At 38.6% G+C, this 18,225-nt stretch overlaps 1 protein-coding gene across 7 annotated transcripts in view; it reads left to right on the top strand.

Annotated features, from left to right (window-relative positions):
• NAALADL2 (N-acetylated alpha-linked acidic dipeptidase like 2) overlaps positions 1–18,225 on the top strand; it is a 365,473-nt gene that overhangs the window by 160,312 nt on the left and 186,936 nt on the right. For all 7 annotated transcript variants that reach the window (XM_057369378.1, XM_057369377.1, XM_057369376.1 and 4 more), the window contains one exon: positions 15,397–15,898. In XM_057369378.1, the coding sequence (XP_057225361.1) occupies positions 15,405–15,898 (494 nt within the window). In that variant the 5' untranslated portion in view covers positions 15,397–15,404. The remainder of the gene's footprint in view (positions 1–15,396; positions 15,899–18,225) is intronic.

Genomic DNA, 18,225 nt, shown 5'->3' with positions numbered 1-18,225 from the left:
TGGGTTAACTCTGCTATCTTCTCTGTATCATGCTGTTTCACTTCCATGGGATTCTGCAAGAAGTGAAGAATTAATTAAGACCAGCATTTCTTTATTGCTTTCACACTTCAGAAGTATTAGAGTTCTGTGTAGAAGCAAGAGCAGATGTGTGAATATCTTTCTAACCTTTTTGTACCTGCAAAACTAAAGATAACTTTCCTTTCTCAATGTTGCTAATATTTTCTTGTCTAGGACTATTTGTAGCTTATTTTGCTAATTTTTATTTTTTCTATCTTAAATCTTGTGTTAGGAATAAAACACGGTGTAGAACTTCTTGTTTATTACTCTTTCCAACTGCAGAGTAGATGGGAGGAAAATCAGTTCCAATTCAACAAAAGCTTTTGCAGTGCAATTAAAAGATCAGACTGGACATKGTTAATTCCCTCCCTCTTCMTGTTTGGTTGTTTTTTGGYTGGTTTTGTTTTTGGAAACATGTTCTAGGAGTTGGGTAATTAAATTATTACCTGCTGTATCACCATCTGCTTGCAAGGTTTTGAAATGTTTCTAACCTCTGTGTGTGTGTGTTCATGACTTCAAGGAAATGCCAAAAAAGCAGTGAAAGTACTCAGCAGATGGACTGAGGGACTCACGCCCTCCAAGCAGTCAGTTTTGATTGTTCTGGGTATAATTAAGCATATTTTCTCTAAATCTAATTATTTAGTTTCAGAACATGGTAAAGATATTTATATTTTCAATAGAAAAATGCTCCTTCTGGGATGAAGGCCTACTCCAGATCATTTCTGTGGATAAACATTACAATTAGGATGTTCTTGGTAGGGTCATACATGATTTTTTTTCCCTCATTCAGCTCAATACTTGTTATCTTTAAAAAGATTTAACTCAATCCTTGCATTCTGCAGTGTGTTGCAGGTAAATCTTAGAAAGGAAGAACTAGATCTGGAGCTCATAGTAGGCCTGGCAAAAAGATTTAGATCTCAATATTTAAACCTTCAGGTATGTGTTTATCTTCAACCCTTAACAGTATTTAATTGAAAACAATTGGAATGTTCGGAGGGTTAAGGTTGGAGTGTATTGTTCAGCAAAAGTGATGGATAATTTTAATTTAGAGAAGAAATCTGCAGATGTGGAATGTGCCTGGAAGAAGGACAATAAGATTTGGCTCTAATCCTTTAGTAAAAGAGCATTCTCCCCAGCCCCAGCAGGCATTTTGACTGTGTTTTCAGTGGTTATCAGTGGACATCTTTGGAGACACCCCTTGGATCCAGGTGTGATGGTGAGTTATGGTTTGTTTGGTGTTGCTCTGGCACCATCCAGCCCTACCAGGAAGCTCCAGCCCTGCAGTTGGGTGGGTTGTGCTGCTTCTGCCTTAGAGTGCAGAGCTCCTGGCCCACAAACTRCCTTTGATCTCATCTCAGTCCAGTRTTGGTCTTTATCGTTTATTAAAATAGTGAAAATAAACAATGGGACATCCTGGTGATATCAACTTAGGAGTTTAAACAAACAAAGAARCAGAGCAGAATACAGCCATGATTATTAGCTCATAATTCAGGGTGTGTTGTGTGATGGAAAGCCACTGCAGACTCAGTTCTGCTGGATTCAGAGTACAGWTTGGCAGAACTGACCAAACTAATTTCCTTTAATAGTGATGAGAGCTAAGGAGCCTCTGCAGCTCACAGGAGGAGTTCATTGTGTCAGGATGAAAAGTGATGAGCCTCTGAAACACTTGTAGGCTGGGAATTCCATCAACTGTTGCATTCATTAATAATATTAAGATTTCCAGTTTGTGAGTCACGTCTATTGTGCTCATTAGATGAGAGTCCACTCAGGTTTTATTCAGTTGTGTGAAGTACAAGTTGTGATAGGGCTCTGAGAAGATATTGCTTACTGCGATGTTATGTTAGTTTTCCAATTTCTTACTCATTTTGCAGTCATTTTGACCTTGGTAAACCAGATTCAAACTATCTTCAAAGGTATTTAGATAGCTTTTTGCAGTGCTCTACTCAAAAACTCCTAATACCCTTTCTACATTTCATTCCCTATATATTTATTTTTCTGGTTCTCATTAATTTGATTGCAGTCCTCCTTTGCTCTTTTCTGCGAGATTGCTCTGCTGGATAAATCCCTTTTAACTKTGATGGCTTATGCTAGAGGTGCATACTCATAGGTACCTACTCAAATAAAAGTGCCCAGAGTAAAGTATTCTCCTTTCCCCATAAACAAAATTCCCARTACAGTCAGTAAAATTACTAGTTTTTGATAATCTGCATTTCTAATGAGGCAGTCATCTYTTTACTTCAGTGGTAGCTACTTCAATGATACATAAAAGTGCTTTAGAACAGTGCTGATTTTGTTTTTGAAATCACCCAGCAGCTTAACAACCAGCTTGGATATAAAATTCAGTTCTCCAGTTCTTTGTAGTAGTCTGCACTAGGTAGCAAAGTTTGTGGGCATTTAGCCAACTGCCTTTTTATATGTGCCATCCACCTGTTTTGACATTAATCCATAAAAACAAACTCCATATGTAGCCCAAAAAGTGGTCTTTGTTGGTCTCAAGTTACAATGGCAATAATTAAAATGGTTGCTTTCATGTTCCAGATGGTAGCTGTGGTAGATAATTGTGTTCTCTGCAATTATTTTGGACTAAGTTTAGCAGAGTTTGGTTTTGTAACAGCACACAATATTTAATTGGTTTAACTGAAGGCTTAATTGTTTCCAGGATYTAAAAGTAAGGGGAAAATGGAAATGGATTATAGGTCCAAACAGATTTATGAAACATTTACAGGTTAGTTCATACAGGTGTGGCCCAATGGTCACTTTGGGGTTACTGYCTTCACATTACATTACATGTGGTAGGCATTGGGCATGACTCTGTAATGGTTTTATTGGAATTTTGTGAAAAAAGTATGAAAATGGGTAATAGTACTCAGTACTTCTGCTCATATTTAAACCATGCCCTTTGTAATGATCCGGGCAGCTGAAGCCTTTGGATCTGGGTGAAGCAGAACCATAACTTGATAGTTTTTCGAAGAGATTGAGTAATTAATTAATCAGAATAGCCCATGAGATCTTATGCAGTTGTAATGATTTTGCTTGTGTTATAACAAAGCTGGTTGTTTYAGGCTGTATTTTGGCAGTATAAATATTTTGTGATAGAGCAGTGCTTTGTGACTTCTGAGTTTTACATTTTCATACTATTTGCCTAACATTTGGTCTCAAAACAGCTTTACTTTTAAGTGCTATTGAAGATCATTTATTTTTAATAATGCCCCTGTTCATAAATAAATTACAAAAGCTATGAGACATGCTTAATATAGTTCACTGTGTTTCTAAATACCCTTAATACATAAAGAAATTACAGGTATGTCCTGCATCTAAAATGCAGGGAATTCTGTGTTTTTGCTATTGGGGAAAAAATAAAATCATTCAGATTTTCAGTCTTGAATTTCTGTTAATGTACAAACTGTTTTCTCATGTTGATTCTTGATTCATTTTAATTATAAATTTAGCCACTCTTAATTTTTCATGAGCTTGGGTGATTTTCACTAGAGACTGATTTTCCTCTTTCCTTGCTGTAAATCATAAAAAACATTATACTATGAAGCTCAGTGGAAGACAGTTCCTTGTTAAAAAGTAGTAGGAATGAAGGAAGTGCTGCTGTTTTTTTTAATTTTCATGGCCTGATCCTCTTCCTCATGGGCATCCTCTGACTTCTCTTTTTTTTCCTGAGCTTGAAATTAGGTCATGTATAAATAAAGCTGATTAARTTGTTTTGTGAGGGAAATATTCCCWCTAAAACCCTGAAATGAATAAAAATGCACATTTTTAGTGAGGAAAKGTTTATTTCTAAGAGAAATAATTAACATGGAAGATAAAGCAGAGCATGTACAGTTTTGAATGACGTTTCTGGGGAAACTGTGAAAAATTATTTTTCATTTCCTGAAGTTGAAGAAAATACAGGTCCTTGCGGAGTTCAGGACCTGTATCCCTATTTCTRTATTTATTTATTTTGAAAATTTATGTTTCAAAAGGGAAATAAGGCAGGAGAGACCAGGGCCATACTGAGAGTCACCATAATGATCTAGATAATTTCCCAGGGGCCTGCAGAGAGAGAGAAGCAGCATATCAATGGTGGTTGGTTATACATTTGTTTATTTTATGAAGTCTTCCCTTCTTCCCTCAAGGAGACCTTTAAGTATTGTAGGTAGAAAAAAAAAAGGCAGGCAATTGGACTGCAGTTCATACTTTGATCAAAATTATCCATATAAAGTTGAAAATACTCATGTAGTATTKTATACAGTTTGTATTATTCAGAGTCACTAATAACATGTTTCTTGGGAGTCCTTTTCAGAGTCAGTTATGGATAATATTTTCATGAATATTGCCAGGTTATGTTCTTTGGAAGTTAGCTTATTGATTCCCTTCATTTGGAGGGTGACTTTTTGAGAACACTGGATTCTTAGTGGCTCCTGGCTTTGCTCAGACAATGAGACCTGGTGATTGAGATTAAAATTAAGTCGGGAATAAAATCAATAAAAAGCTTTATAACTCTGAAATTTCCATGAAACTCTCAAATGTTTTTAAAATGAAGTTGTCCCGGTTTCCATTTGTTTGTGTCACTGGGAAGATGAAGCAGATACAGCCCAAGTGAGGGAGCAATTAAATGTGGAAGGAAAGCCTAAATCCAGATTTTTTTCCTCCTTCAGGCTGAAGGGTTCATGTTATAGGATTTCTTCACAAGGATAAGTCTGCTTGGTCAAGACAGATTGTGCTGCCTTGTTAGGTCTTGCCATAAATCCACCTGTAYTCCACATCCAAACCTGCAGAGTTCTTGCAGTGAGTCCTGGTGGGAATTCTTGTGTTTCCATCCTGCTCCAGCCCAGCTGCAGGAACTGAAGGGTTTTTTGGAGATGTAGGAGATTCACAAAGTGCATGTGACCAAGGCTGGGCTGACACAAACCCTATTTGTGTGTTTATTCTGTGCCTCCTTAACTGAAGGTGTTCGCCAGAAGGATGTTTGGTCCACATTTTGGTGACATGGAAATTCCGTCAAAGGCTGCAACAAATCAGCTCTCAGTGATTTGGGAAAGCTGCATCATTYCTGTGCTTCAAGGGTTACAAGTCAAGCAGTTTTTAGCAAACTGCTAATCTGCTGTGCTTGCTCTATAGTTCGAGTTGCTTGCTGTCCCAGGAGTTTCCAGCAAATGCTCATACAATCTGATTAACATGGTTCACATACAAAGGGCTCTGGCCTGGGGACTACCATGTCTCATTAATGGAAATGAATTTTTCATGCCATGGCTGCAATGTCTGTGTGTTAAGAGTTTCATTTCTTTTTTCCAATTCTGTCTTTTTTCTGTATTATATTTTTTTTTAAGCTAAAATGCCTGTATGAATTTTAACAGCCAGTTATATTATAGGTCTGAGAGTTTTTATTTTTTGCATACTGATGTTATTTTTACTAAGAAACAGATGTATTGGCAGCAGAGGAAAAAGAATTAGTGCAATGGCATACATTTGTGTTCATATTGAACCCTTCAGCTCTGATTGAATGCTTGATGAGTTCAGCTTAAGGATGAGATGACTTGATCTATTCTTGGCAGCAGTCCTGCTTCATGTGGRAGGGTGGAGCAGGTGACCCTGGGAGGTCCCTGCCAGCCAACATTTTCACAATTCTGTGCATTATCAACTTTCCAGTGTAACTCTCCACAATTAATTCCAGTATTGTAATGGATGTATCATCCCATCTCTTTAAGAGCTTGTAATAGGTTCTACTGTAATGTGAATATGGATATGTTCTGGTTCATAGCTGAAAGCAGGGCCTGGTTTAGTCTTCTCCCATTTTGGATTAATGTTGCTTTTTAAAGAAAATTGGAGAGGAAGCAATCGTTCATATTGAGACAGTATGCAAAAGGTGCTCAGTTACTGGTCATCCACAGCTGCTGTACTGTGGCATTTGTTATTTAACTTTTTTTTTTGGTGTGAACAGATTGCCATTTTCCGATTACCATTACTCTGGTGAAATTTCCCAAAAGTCGTTGGCTGTCTTGTACAGGGTGTGTGCCTGACCATGGGTACCCAGCATCCCACAGGACCATCAGAGAGCTGAATTAGCAGAAACCATCAGCCCTTCTGTTCATGCCCATTCCCACTTTGGAAGGGAATTGCTGCAATACCTCTAAGCATCAGCTCTATGGTTTATAGCCTCCTTTAACTCAGTGTAGTAAGCTCTATGTTTCTTGAATAGATCCTCTTTGTTYTTGTCATAATGCACACTTTGCTTATCTTCAACTGCTAATGTCTCTAAATCAAAAAGTTCTACAGCATAAACAATTTAAACTGTAATAGCTGTGCACAGCCCAGGCCAAGTCTAAAAGGAGGTTTATGAGAAGTTTTTGCTTTACAGTAGCTGATCTGTTTATTTCAGATCATAAGGTGTGTATTGTGCWCTTCTCTGAGGCTGCTCTGTTGGTRGTSAGGAAGTGTTATGGTTGCTTTTTAAGAAATTATTCTTTAAGAAGTGTGTACAGAGTAACAATATGAGTAAGTTCAGTCTACTGGCAGTCTGATAAATTCTGCTTAGATGAAAGTTTGACTGTCAGCTTGTGTGTGTCAAAAATGGCCAAATCCGGCTCAATTGAGAATTGAGGTAGTCTTTAGGATAACAAACTTSTCCAGTTCATTTCTTGCAATTCCCTCATCATCATAGACCTCAGCAAGGCTGAGAGGTTTCCCTAAATAATGACTGGGAGACCATCAAAGAGAGGGTGAGGATAAAACCATAGGCTGAGCAGCTGTGCCTCTTTTCCCAAGGATGTGCTCATAGCTGGGTAATACTTGGCTTAAAACAGCATCAGATCTAGCTGCTTCTGTGACTTGGTTGCAGAAGGGCTTAAGTGAAAGGGTAAAATGCTACTGGAGAGCTCCTGAAAGCACAGACATTAATAATATGTGAAGCTTTGTACGTAGATTTAAGATCACAGATCTTAAACCTGTGGCAGAACTGCCAGCTGATAAATATGCAGAGGAAACAGCAGAAAGAAGGGGTGCTTCCTTTAACTTTTATCCTCAAGAATCCACTGAGGATTCCTTTGTTGACCTGAACTAACACATTTTGGATTTTCTTTTTAAGAGAAGTCATAAACTCATCTCAGTGTGTAGACATTGGCGGTTTCAGGATGCTGAATGTCACACCGTGTTGACTATGTGTGAAAAAACATGTTCTGATAAATTCACAGGAATCGTGCACCATGCAAAATTACACCTCCAGGCAGACTCAAATGACCAAACTCTGACATTTCTCAAACTTGACAGCTTATTTCAGTGGAGATTTAGGAAAAAAAAAAAAAAGGTCAAAGGACACCAAACGTGTTACTGCTCCACTCTCCCTATAGCTATAGCAACACTAAATCTTCTGATATTACATCTTGGGGCAAGTGAAGGGTTTCTCATTTAGGTCCTACAAGCAAGAGTAAGCAAGTCTTAGGAAGAACTGAGGGAGGTGGTGTTTAGAGAAAAGGAGGCTCAGCGGAGACCTTATCTTGGGAAAAGATAACCTGAAAGGARGTTTAGGCCGGTGGGGGCAGGAATAGGAGGTGAGACAAGAATTGGCTTCAAGATGCACCGCAGAAGGTTTGGTTAAGATATAAGGGAAATTTTCTTCAGTAAAAGGACTGTCAGGCCCTGGCACAGCTGCCCAGAGAAAGTGACAGAGTCACCACCCCCAGAGGTATTTAAAAGACACGTGGATGTGGCACAGCCTTGGGGTGGCTGGACTGGGTGACCCCAAAAGCCTTTCCCAATCCAAACAATGCCACGATTGTGTTATTCTGTAGATCATATGCCAGGTTGTCACAGCCCAGGCCTTGCCAAGAGCGGGTTGGAGGCTGGTACCACTGAACAGCTCCATTTCCTCGTGACAGGAGTGCGCTCTGGAAGGTGTGCGGGGCGCAGAATCGCGATTCCGTAAACCCGAGCTCATCTTGGGCTGCAGCGGCGCTGCCATGGCAACATCAYTCTGTGTACTTGAGCTTTAACATTTGAGAGTTCACCCAGAAAATAAATTTGGCGTGATTRTGAAGTACGCTTGCTTGTTTTCTGAATTTCTTTGGATACAGATCGTTGGAAAGAGCAGRAAATTATGTTGCTGCCTTACTGTTTTCTGCCATAAACCATGCACAGAATCATTAAAGCTGTCATCTGTCAAAATACAGTAAAATTCCAATAAAGCTAAATTGTAAATGTTGCCATCTTCAGCTCTGTAATATATTATTTTTAAGGGCTCTCTGTCATTGTTGAACTTGATAAAACTCAGTAAAACCCCACTGAGCAAGAAATAAGAAAAAAAAAACTAGAAAATGTTCTCTTGAAGTAAGCATTTAATTTTTTTTTCTTTTTTTTTTGGAAGTACTGACCTATTTTTCTACAGCAAGTTAGAATAGCACAGGAACATTTTCGTGTGTATATATCACTATTTTGAATATATTATTTAAAGTCTGGTTTTACCAAAAAAATTACTCTTGACATGAGACATTAGGGYTTCATATTTCCTGTGTATCTCTGATTTCCATGTGAAATATTGCTAATAGGAAGATTTGTCTTCTTTAATCRGAAGTTTGAGCAATTGTTCCTGAACTTTGAAAACTTGAGCACTGGCACAGATTGCCCAGAAACAGAGTCTCCTTCACTGGAGATAYCCYGGAAAWGTCTGGATGCAATCCTGTGCTGTGTGCTCTGGGATGACCCTGCTGGGGCTGGGAGGTTGGACCAGTTTTGGATAAAATTGTGTCCCAAATACTCCAGGATAATTTATTTGTAGGTTGTGGTTTTTTGGTTTGSTTTGGCTGGGCTTTTTWCCCCCAAACAGAATGYRTTAATATTTTCATTGCAAAGATCTTGTCAGTGGTTGTTAAAAATCAGGAATGGMGTTGATGCCTGTGATGAAGCCAGATTCCTGTTTTTCCTGTTTGTAGCTCATCTATAAAAGAGACCTTTCACTTTTGGTTTTCTTTTTGTTTTTGTTGTTAGTTGGTTGGTTGGTTGTGGTGTTGGTTTGTTTGTTTTTTGGGGGTTTTTTGGGGTTTGTTGTTTTGGGGTTTTTTTGGTTTTTTTTTTTCTGGAATGTGGTTTTTTTTGTTCTTCCCGAGGTATGGGTGGAGATCACACAGTATTTTGCAATATTGGTTTGCATTTTTTGAAGTATAGCACGCTCCCACTAGCACACTTCATTACAGTGTAGTAGCTTGCAAGTGTACAGTTTCCAGATTTTCAAAGTTAGAATAACTAAATTCTTTTATAATAACTTAAATAGGATTGACTGTAATTAAAGAGAAAAAAGAGTTTGAAAAATATCAAAGTGAAATGTGCCCAAGCCAAAGATTGGCAATGTAAAAATTTCCGAAGCAGAAATGAGTCATGTAAAATTAACTTTCTTAAGAACTTCTATGGCCTGTTAGTACAGCTATTGCTGTCAGCATTTTCACATTAAATATCATTTACAATGATTTTATTTCACATCAAATTCAACTATAAACTTAAATGCAAATGCCCCAAAAATAGTGTTTGTCCTGATAAAGCTTTGTATTTTATTTCTTTCAGAGGCAGTTATAATGTCTGAGGGAACGTAACACAAAATATATTATTGATGAAAACTTGGAGTTGGAAAACCACATCTATGCAGGCAAAATGGATATTAGGTTAGCATACAGATAGTGTGAGGAGACATGGGGGAAAGAAAGATTGAGGTTTTGGGAGAACAGCTTTGGGTGGGATGGACAGGAGCTCGGAAGAGTTTTGGGAAGGTAAAGGTGGGGAGGTGGTTGGGGCAGGAGGATTTCAGTGTGGGCTGRGGGCTGGAGCAGATGAACAGAGATGTGGGGCACAATTTCTTCCCATTGCACCCCATTTAAGGACAGTGAGTAAACACACACACAACACATCCCAACTGGCCCTGTGAGTCCTGATTCCCTATCTCCCCCTTTGCTTCTGGAAACACTGCAGTGCTATCCAGTGTCCTTCCCAAGGAGAACAGCGGGGTCTGAGTGTTGATTCCAGTGGAAAATGAGTGATTAATTCATGAACTGAGAAACTGGAGTGTGTCTGTGTGTGTGTGTGGTTTCTCCTTGCTTGGCATCCTTGTCCTGATGTTTGCAAATGAACAAAAAGAGTGAGCAGTAAGAAAATGGAGCTGTACCCACCCTGATGGGAGGGAGAAGCTGTCCTGGAAGCCAAGCAAAGGCAGCAGCACAGCACATCTCATCCCACAGGGGATGCACAGACTCTGTAACAGAGCCATTTAYACTGATCTGATTATGCTGCAGCTTTAATAAACCTCCCAGGTACACCCTGCATATATCACAGATGCTGTTAGCTCCTRTCAGGTCAGTAAATATTTCTGAGTTTTGTTTCAGGCAAATAGGTCTTTACAAACGGAACGTGTGTGAGGATGAGAAGGATCTGTGTTAGTAATGCATGCCCAGCATGTTAGAGAGCAGCTGAGGCTGCTCTGTTGGTACATGGTAGTTGTCTGCTGGGCATGAAGRAGTTCCCTGCATTCTTTCTCCAAGCCCCAGGAAATCAGAGGTTCTGAAAAGCCAGCAGGGAAATACATCCGTGTGCACATCTGGTGCCATTTTATCCTAGGTTAACTCTTTTTCCAGCTGGACATCATCGTGCACAAGTCTTATCAATCAAGGTGCTCACAGCCCCTGCTCTTCTCACGTGTTCATTCTTTGTGTTGATATTAATGATACCCTGGTCCACATGGGTRTTCTTGATATAATAAAATCCATGAGAGATGATGAAAAAGTTAAATACTCTCTGTCGTTCATCTGTGCCAAAAAGGACTCATTAATGAATTTAGCTGTGTTTTACCGACCTTCTTTCCCCAGTCTGATCTCTCTGTTCTGTCTCCTGCTACAACACTGCTCAGTCTTTCAGGTTGCATTTATCTTCAGTGAAATGTGAACAACTGGTGAGTTTTGTCGTTTGTTTTTATCTGGTAGCTGTGTGGAGTGACAAGGTACTTAATTGTCCTGCTGTAACTGAACTGCTTGCCAAGCCCACATCCCAAATGTGAGGGGAGAAATCATTATTGCACAAAATTAAGGCAGTGGTGATGGAAATATCMCATTATTTTTTTCGAATTACAGGGTAGTGGAACATTGCTGTTGACAAGGGCATCATAATCTCCTCTGCAAACAAGTTTTGTCAGGGATTTATAACTCTGAAGAAGTTTGTCTAGGCCTGAAACTTGGCATCATCTCGTTTAACAAAGCMCTAATTTGTTKTCATACATCCTTTAAAGCCTYGGAGTGCAGCGGGTGTTGAGTTCCRTGGCAAGCACAGCCAYTKYCCTTTAAAGAGGKGAYTTTACATCTGCTCTGGGGGCTTTGMWAGGCAGRAAAAGACTGCAGGGGCTTGAAGGAAAAGCACTGTGTACAGAAGATACTGAGACAAAAATTAAAATTGAAGACGCCTTCAAAATGAGATGAGTGAACAGCCCCGGATTTGTGGGTTGTACAAAGAGGCCACAATGGTTTTAGTACAATYCCTGGGTGAAGTTTGCCTCTTCAGCACTGGGCACTGAGTGTCCTGAGAAGGACTCACTGTGGGCASCCTGTTAACACTTGCCACACTTCCCGCTGTGTAAAAGCCTTCTCATTGTCTCAGCTGTTTATGAGCTGCATTAACAACTGCAGCACCAGTCCCAGAGAATTTACAGCAGTGTATTCACAGTGCTTTTTCCTTGCTGGTTTCGTAAAACGTTCATGCAARCTGATCTTTCTGTTCTGGAGGTATTGGGGGTGGCAGCGGTGCTGATGCAGGGCCATATTCTGGAGTTTTCAAAAGTTTTGTTGGTAAAGGATTGAAGCATGGAGAGTTGTCAAAAAAAAAAAAAGTTTCTGGTGGTTCCCTAAGAAGATGTTTCTATCAGGCAGGATGTAAATGTGTTGCTTTTAAGGTCAAAGCACAGGCAGAGAGTTTTGAAATGAGCTCGTTAAGGCAATAACGATCTGATAAAGCTGACTCTCCTGATTTCTTGTGTACAGTAAATTGAAAGGATATTTAGCTTTGGTTTGAAACCTCTCTATAAACATTCTCCCCACAAATCACTGGAAGTATGGAAATGTACATCAGCTTTATTGGTCATCAGCTTGGCTCTGTCCAGTATTCCAGAGTTTATGATCCCCTTTGCTGTCCCTATAGAGAGGCTTTAAAGCTCGCTTGGTGCATATTCAGACTTCTGGCATTTTGCAGTTGCTCTTTTATCTTTATAATAAAACATGTATTTAACAACAATTAAATGTTGAAACAGCTTGCTGGCAGATGGGGTGAGTTTCCTATCTCCTGAAGTTTTCAAAAATGTCTCTCAAAAATATGTTCATTTTATGGTCTGTGTTAYAGAGAAGACTGAGCTAGAGTATTGTAGTGCTTTTTCTTGTCTTGAATTTTTTTCTGTATTTCTATTTTCTTTTTCAATTCACATTTTTGTGAACTCTTAATGTTTTCTTTCTCCTTCCAGTTCCCAGCCAAAACTACATTTAATACATAGTCTTTAAGTCRTGCCTACTTCCTTAACCAGCTAAATACCAAATACTAAATAGGTGATACAGATTGCATGGCACAAATGATCTGTGCCCTGAGAACCAGGAGAACCCTCTCTAAAATCACTTTTTGAATGGTTAAATGCAGTGCAGGCTCTGATCTCAGATTCTTCAAGGTAAGTTGTGCTATGTCCTTAGACTCAAACAATAAGCTTAGAAATATCAGTGGAAAAAGTAAAGTTAACAACTGCAGCTGTTCTTGTATTCTTTGCATTCTTTAACTAAAGGACATGCGTTGCTAATAAGATCCCACACTCCAAAGACTGGCCTCAAATATGAACCTGAATTGAATATTGATTTTTTATTTTAGTTCATTTAGCTGCTTGCTTGTTTGTTGGTTGGGTTTGGGTTTTTTTTTTATGAAGCGAGGTAACTGGTTTTGGTGTTTTGAATGAAAATTGAATTGCTGAGAAGCTAAGCTGTAGAATGGGGTTCCTAATCATCAGCATTAATAACCATTGMAAGAAATTTCATATGAATTTTTATTATGCATTTATATGTAGATTTAAATAACCTTTATAAATAACCTTCATTGAACAATAACACACTTTTTTAATGCCATAAATACAGAGAAAACTAAACCACAGTTAGGCAATGATCGACATTTATAAACTCAGCAAGATTAATATTTGCCATGAAACYGCATCTGAAAAACTGCCTTAATTCTGGTTTGTGGCTAGCACTGTGGTAATCTGCCAAGGGTTTACTTATTTGACTTATTTAACAGTTTGTTAAATGATCTCAGGAATTCTAGATCCGGATATGTGTTTATGAAATGCAGTGATGATTTGCTTTGCTTTAAAGGACAAAACACCTGTCTTTAATTTCTAATAAAAAGCGATATGAAGTAGAGTTGGCCAAATGAGGTAGTTGGGCAGTTGATATTACCTAGTAGCCATCTCTGTCACTGATGGTTTGCAAATTAATCCTTCCACTAACAAAAGAGGAGATAGAGTGAAAGGGCAGATAAATAGCTTGAAAATCAGTTATCTCAATTTTCCAAAGAATATTAATACATGGCTTGATGTTCATTTGGCGCTTGGGCAGGAAGCTTAGTGCAGCAAGCATCATTTCTGGAGCTGACATGATTAAATATCTTCCTTAACCACCTGAATGTTGAGGCAGAGTGGTCCCCTGAGAGATCTGGGGGTGATGCTCAGCTGTGGGGATGGTGGTGCCATAGTTCAGAGAATCCTTCATAAACCTGAGAACTGAGCTGGCAGAGTCACAAAGATCAGCCACCACAGCTTTGCAGCTGTTTGACTTCACAGCCATTTGTTGGCTCCACTGGAATTTAAAGACTAAATCTGCAATCCYTTTTTAAAATAAACAGTGCAGGTTTTCACGCTAATTTAAGAGGCTTTAGTGCAGCTCACTCTGAACGTTGTTGCTCCCATGAGTTCGGGCTGCAGGTGGAGAATTGATTTGCAAAGTGGCTGGGATGGTGACTGGGAACTCAGGGCTCTCCTGGCTGTTCCCAGGCTGTCTGACAGTTATAGGTGAGGGATATTTATATGGCTGTAGGGGGAAAATAGGATCTGTAAATTGGTGTTGTATAGAGGCAGATAGCCTTTCAGGGGACAATAGGCTGTTTCATTATATGGGAGCTTGCAAGCGGTTTGCTCTCTTCAGAGAGCTTCAAAAAGCTGAATTCCACTTTGCCATTACAGTGGGCTCCTCTATTATGTGGTAATGTTATTTGGAGGTGAGTCTTGGGGAGTGAAAATGCCTTATAACATAAAAAACAGAGTGATAATGTAGTGTTGTAGGTTTCAGCCTAGTGTTCATCACTATGAGAGTTTTCAAATCTTTATCTTCATTTTATTCTAATTGAGAAGTGAGTTTGATGTTAGAAATGCCCTAAATTACAGATGCTTATGTGTTGGAATGGCTATTGTCAAAGTATGGGGGAAGAGGCACCCTGTTGTTGCRGTCTGTCAGAAATGATTTGTTGAAAATTGACTTTGAGTGTTTGTACTGGAGGTCACAGTTCCCTTTAGAGGGCTTCTACTTGCACAGAAATATCTAGAAGTGCCACAGTTRTGCCTTGCTATTAAAAGAATGATTTTGTTACGAGTACTTACCTGGCAGTGCTTTTGATTCATTAAAATGGGAAAAATAAGTGGAGCAAAACAGCTGGGACAATTTCTAAGTAAATTCATCAGTCATTCAGGAACTATGCATTTAAAATACCTATAAATAATAGAGTGCTCCATCTAAATGGAAGTCTTTTATTGATATATAAGTACAGTGTCACCCTGAAGTTTCTTTTTTTTAATTTATCATTTCCTTGTGTTTAGAATCAGATCGGGCAATTCATATTATTTCCAGCTTTTCAACTTTATTTTAGCAACATTATGTTGTAGGGAGTGTGAAATGAAATTGTTGCACACAGTTGTTAAGCTTTAAAATTACTTTTAGGTAACAAATAATTGTTTTGGAAACTCTGAGCCTTCGCTCAATTTTTTAATATTATCTCGAGGTCTGACAAAATAATTGGATTATTTCTGTGGTTTGCCACTGGCACTTTAAAATTTCCTTCATTCATATTCTTACAATATATTGCCGTGAATATTTTTTCTCTTCTGGTGGTGTTCATGGGACCTGCTGATCCTACAAAGGAAAGCAGGACAATGGAAATGGGGAGAGTGAAATAATGAGACCCCAATTTTTGGTTTTTATTGTCTGTTTCATTCTCTCAGGTGTACAAAGAATAAATAAATAGTGTGTGTGTGTGCACATAGAAACAAATATTTATGTTGTTTTTTTTGTTTTTTTTTTAATTGTTTAATAGATAAGAAGATGGCCTATCACAAAGTGAACGCAGACCAGAGGGCACAGGGRCACTCTCCATACCTCGACAACGATGAGCTCCAGGCCACGGCGCTGGACCTGGAATGGGACATGGAGAAGGAGCTGGAGGAGCCCGGTTTTGATCATTTCCGACTGGATGGCCCAGCCCAGCACCACCTGGGCAACTCCCAGAGCCCTGAGCTCGACCTGGAGCCCATCCAGCCTTCCTCTTCCCCAAAAGGAAGATTCCAGAGGCTGCAGGAAGACCCTGACTACATCTCCCACTACACCAGACAGGCGCCAAAGAGCAACCGCTGCAGCGTTTTTCGGATACTSAAAGTGTTTTGCACTGCTTTGATTTTATTTATTTTTGGAACTGTGATAGGATATTATGCACGCAAGAAATGCCCTTCTCCCCCGACATCTCAAGAACCAAATAATTCTCATATCTACCGTGACATTCTCAAGGAAATCAAGGCTGAAAATATTCAACAGATTTACAGGTATGTACCTTGGCAGGTGTTTTGTCCAGATGCTCTCAGGTGCCACTTTTAAGGCTTTATGTGGTATTTTAAATTTTTTTTTCATGTAGAATCTTATTAAAAAAAACCCTGACTTTTTTCATATTCAGTTTTATTACCATACTTGGGAGGCGTTCATAAGCATACACAAAATTAATGTTTTAAATAATGCAAATTTGTGCTAATCAAAATAGGTTTTGCTTTAATAATGTTCTATTGCTAAATATATTGTTTTTAATGTACATGAATTGAAAAACAGAGATAATTCAAAATGAATTGAAATAGAGACAATAGAACAGCTGTTCTAGATCCAGCTGACTGCCAAATAACACCACTGAAAAACAAGGCTGATATGAYGCTTTGTAATATTTGGTGCTTTACGAAATCCCCATCTAATTTTTGGCAYAAAAGTGAACCCTGGTTGGTATTATTTGTCTATATCATAAATTAATCCTGTGGTGTCTTTGGGTTTAGGATAGAAAAATTGCCCTTTCCACTCGGAAAGATGGTGATATTTTTTGATGTTCTTTATTACCTGTTTTAAGAATATAAATAGTTGGAAAATACCTACAGAATGGGTTTGGTTTTCTTTTTTTTCTTCAGTGCAGAATTCTTTCACTGCTTTGACAGTCTATATAACATATTTGTATCAGAGTATAATCGCTTTTCTGTAGAGTGAGTGTGGAAGAAAATAGGTTTTCCTGTCAAATTTTGAAAGTTGTTTCTGTATGGGGAGGGGAGATGAGCTTATTTATGGCTGCTGGAATGCAAAGTTCCTTTTTCATATTAGAAGTAATGTATTGCAGATTTTTTGATGAATACCGGTTCAGAAGCAGCAAAACTTCCATACCTGAAGTTAGAAAAGATTGTTGTTGTGGTTATCCAGAGAGGAGTTCTTGAGCTGATAGAAATACATCAAAATTAACCACAGGGGCATTCTAACAATATTTGTTAGAAATACCTTTTATTATATTTGCTAAGCCAAGCCTTAAATCCTGTACTGGCTAATTTGAGGCAACACTGTTATTAAATTCAAGAGAAAAAGTAAATACAAAGGGTTTCATGTCAGTTGTCACGTGCTGAACTGATTCTACTTCATACAAATCTAATTATTCTCATAATGGCAAAGGGTACAGGTGATGAGAAATGTTGATTTTTAATGTAAAAAAATTAACTTCTTTGTCATTTTAGAGAGTAAATTGAACTGAATTCTGTTATTAGWGAAAGTGTTGGTGTAAGCTAAGCCCTAAGAGTGGGTATTACACAAATGACAGCAAATTGCTGCCATGTCTGTCAGACTCAGGATAATACTTCAGTACTTTGTGTTTGGGGACTGGGAATCACTTGCCATTCTGTTATTTCAAAGGGTGGTTTAAAAATATCCCTTTTCAAACCCTTCATCRCCTGTCAAGTGATTTCAGCTTGCTATTAGGATATTAGTTAGAATCTGGGTTTTGGGCAAAGTGAATTATGTGAATACTTTGGAACTTTAGAAGCTTTGGTACTTGCCATTCTTTAACCTAATTCTTAGTATTTGGTTGTTTTGTTTTATTTTCCTATTTAATAGTATGATTTCAATAAATGTAGGCAAACATTAATTCAGCTACCTATCAATTCTGTATATAAATATATAATCAGTGCTTTTAGTACACTGCATTACCYACAAGACCTTGCTTAACACAGGATTTTGGTCTGAGACAGCTTTTGTCCRTGTTGTGTGCAGTTGGTTTCCCTCAACATCTGTTTGCAGGAGTCAGAACCACTGCAATAAGAAACTGTCTACAAGTACAGAGTACATAACATATGTTGGTTGGATTAAAAATAAAAGCAAAAAAAAAAAAGGAGAAACCTGACCAAATCGATATATGTTATTGGAAAACTTCCTTCAATAAAATACTTTGAATTTCTAGGAATAAGTGGCAGCTGCTTAGCCTACAATTTCTAAATGTTTCTGAGCATGATATTAATTTAATTTTTGTTGTTTACTCCTTAGATCAGGCTCAGATGGTATGGGAATTTGCTAACAGTCCTGTAAAGGAATTAGGAGGCAAAAAAAACCTGTTTAAGAGACACAGAGGTGCCAATCAAATCACTGGAGCAGRCATCCCCTTAATGCTTGGAGGTCTGGAGTGGGAGCTTTCTGCTGGGGTGGAATCTGCCTGTGGTCGGAGGAAGCTTTGGGATTGGGACCCTCTGCACTTCTAAAGAGGATTCAGAAGTGTTCTGGGGACTTGTGTTGGTTCTGTTTGGATTTGGAYGGGTTCTGTGTGAGTGGAATGAAGCCTGTCTGTCAATCCACATTAGGGATG

Source organism: Malurus melanocephalus, unplaced genomic scaffold (genome assembly GCF_030028575.1).
Source record: "Malurus melanocephalus ecotype Western Australia unplaced genomic scaffold, MMel_1.1 scaffold_108, whole genome shotgun sequence".
NCBI classification, from domain to species: domain Eukaryota; kingdom Metazoa; phylum Chordata; class Aves; order Passeriformes; family Maluridae; genus Malurus; species Malurus melanocephalus.
The sequence above is the reverse complement of the archived record's forward strand: the minus strand, read 5'-3'. Positions and strand labels throughout refer to the sequence as shown.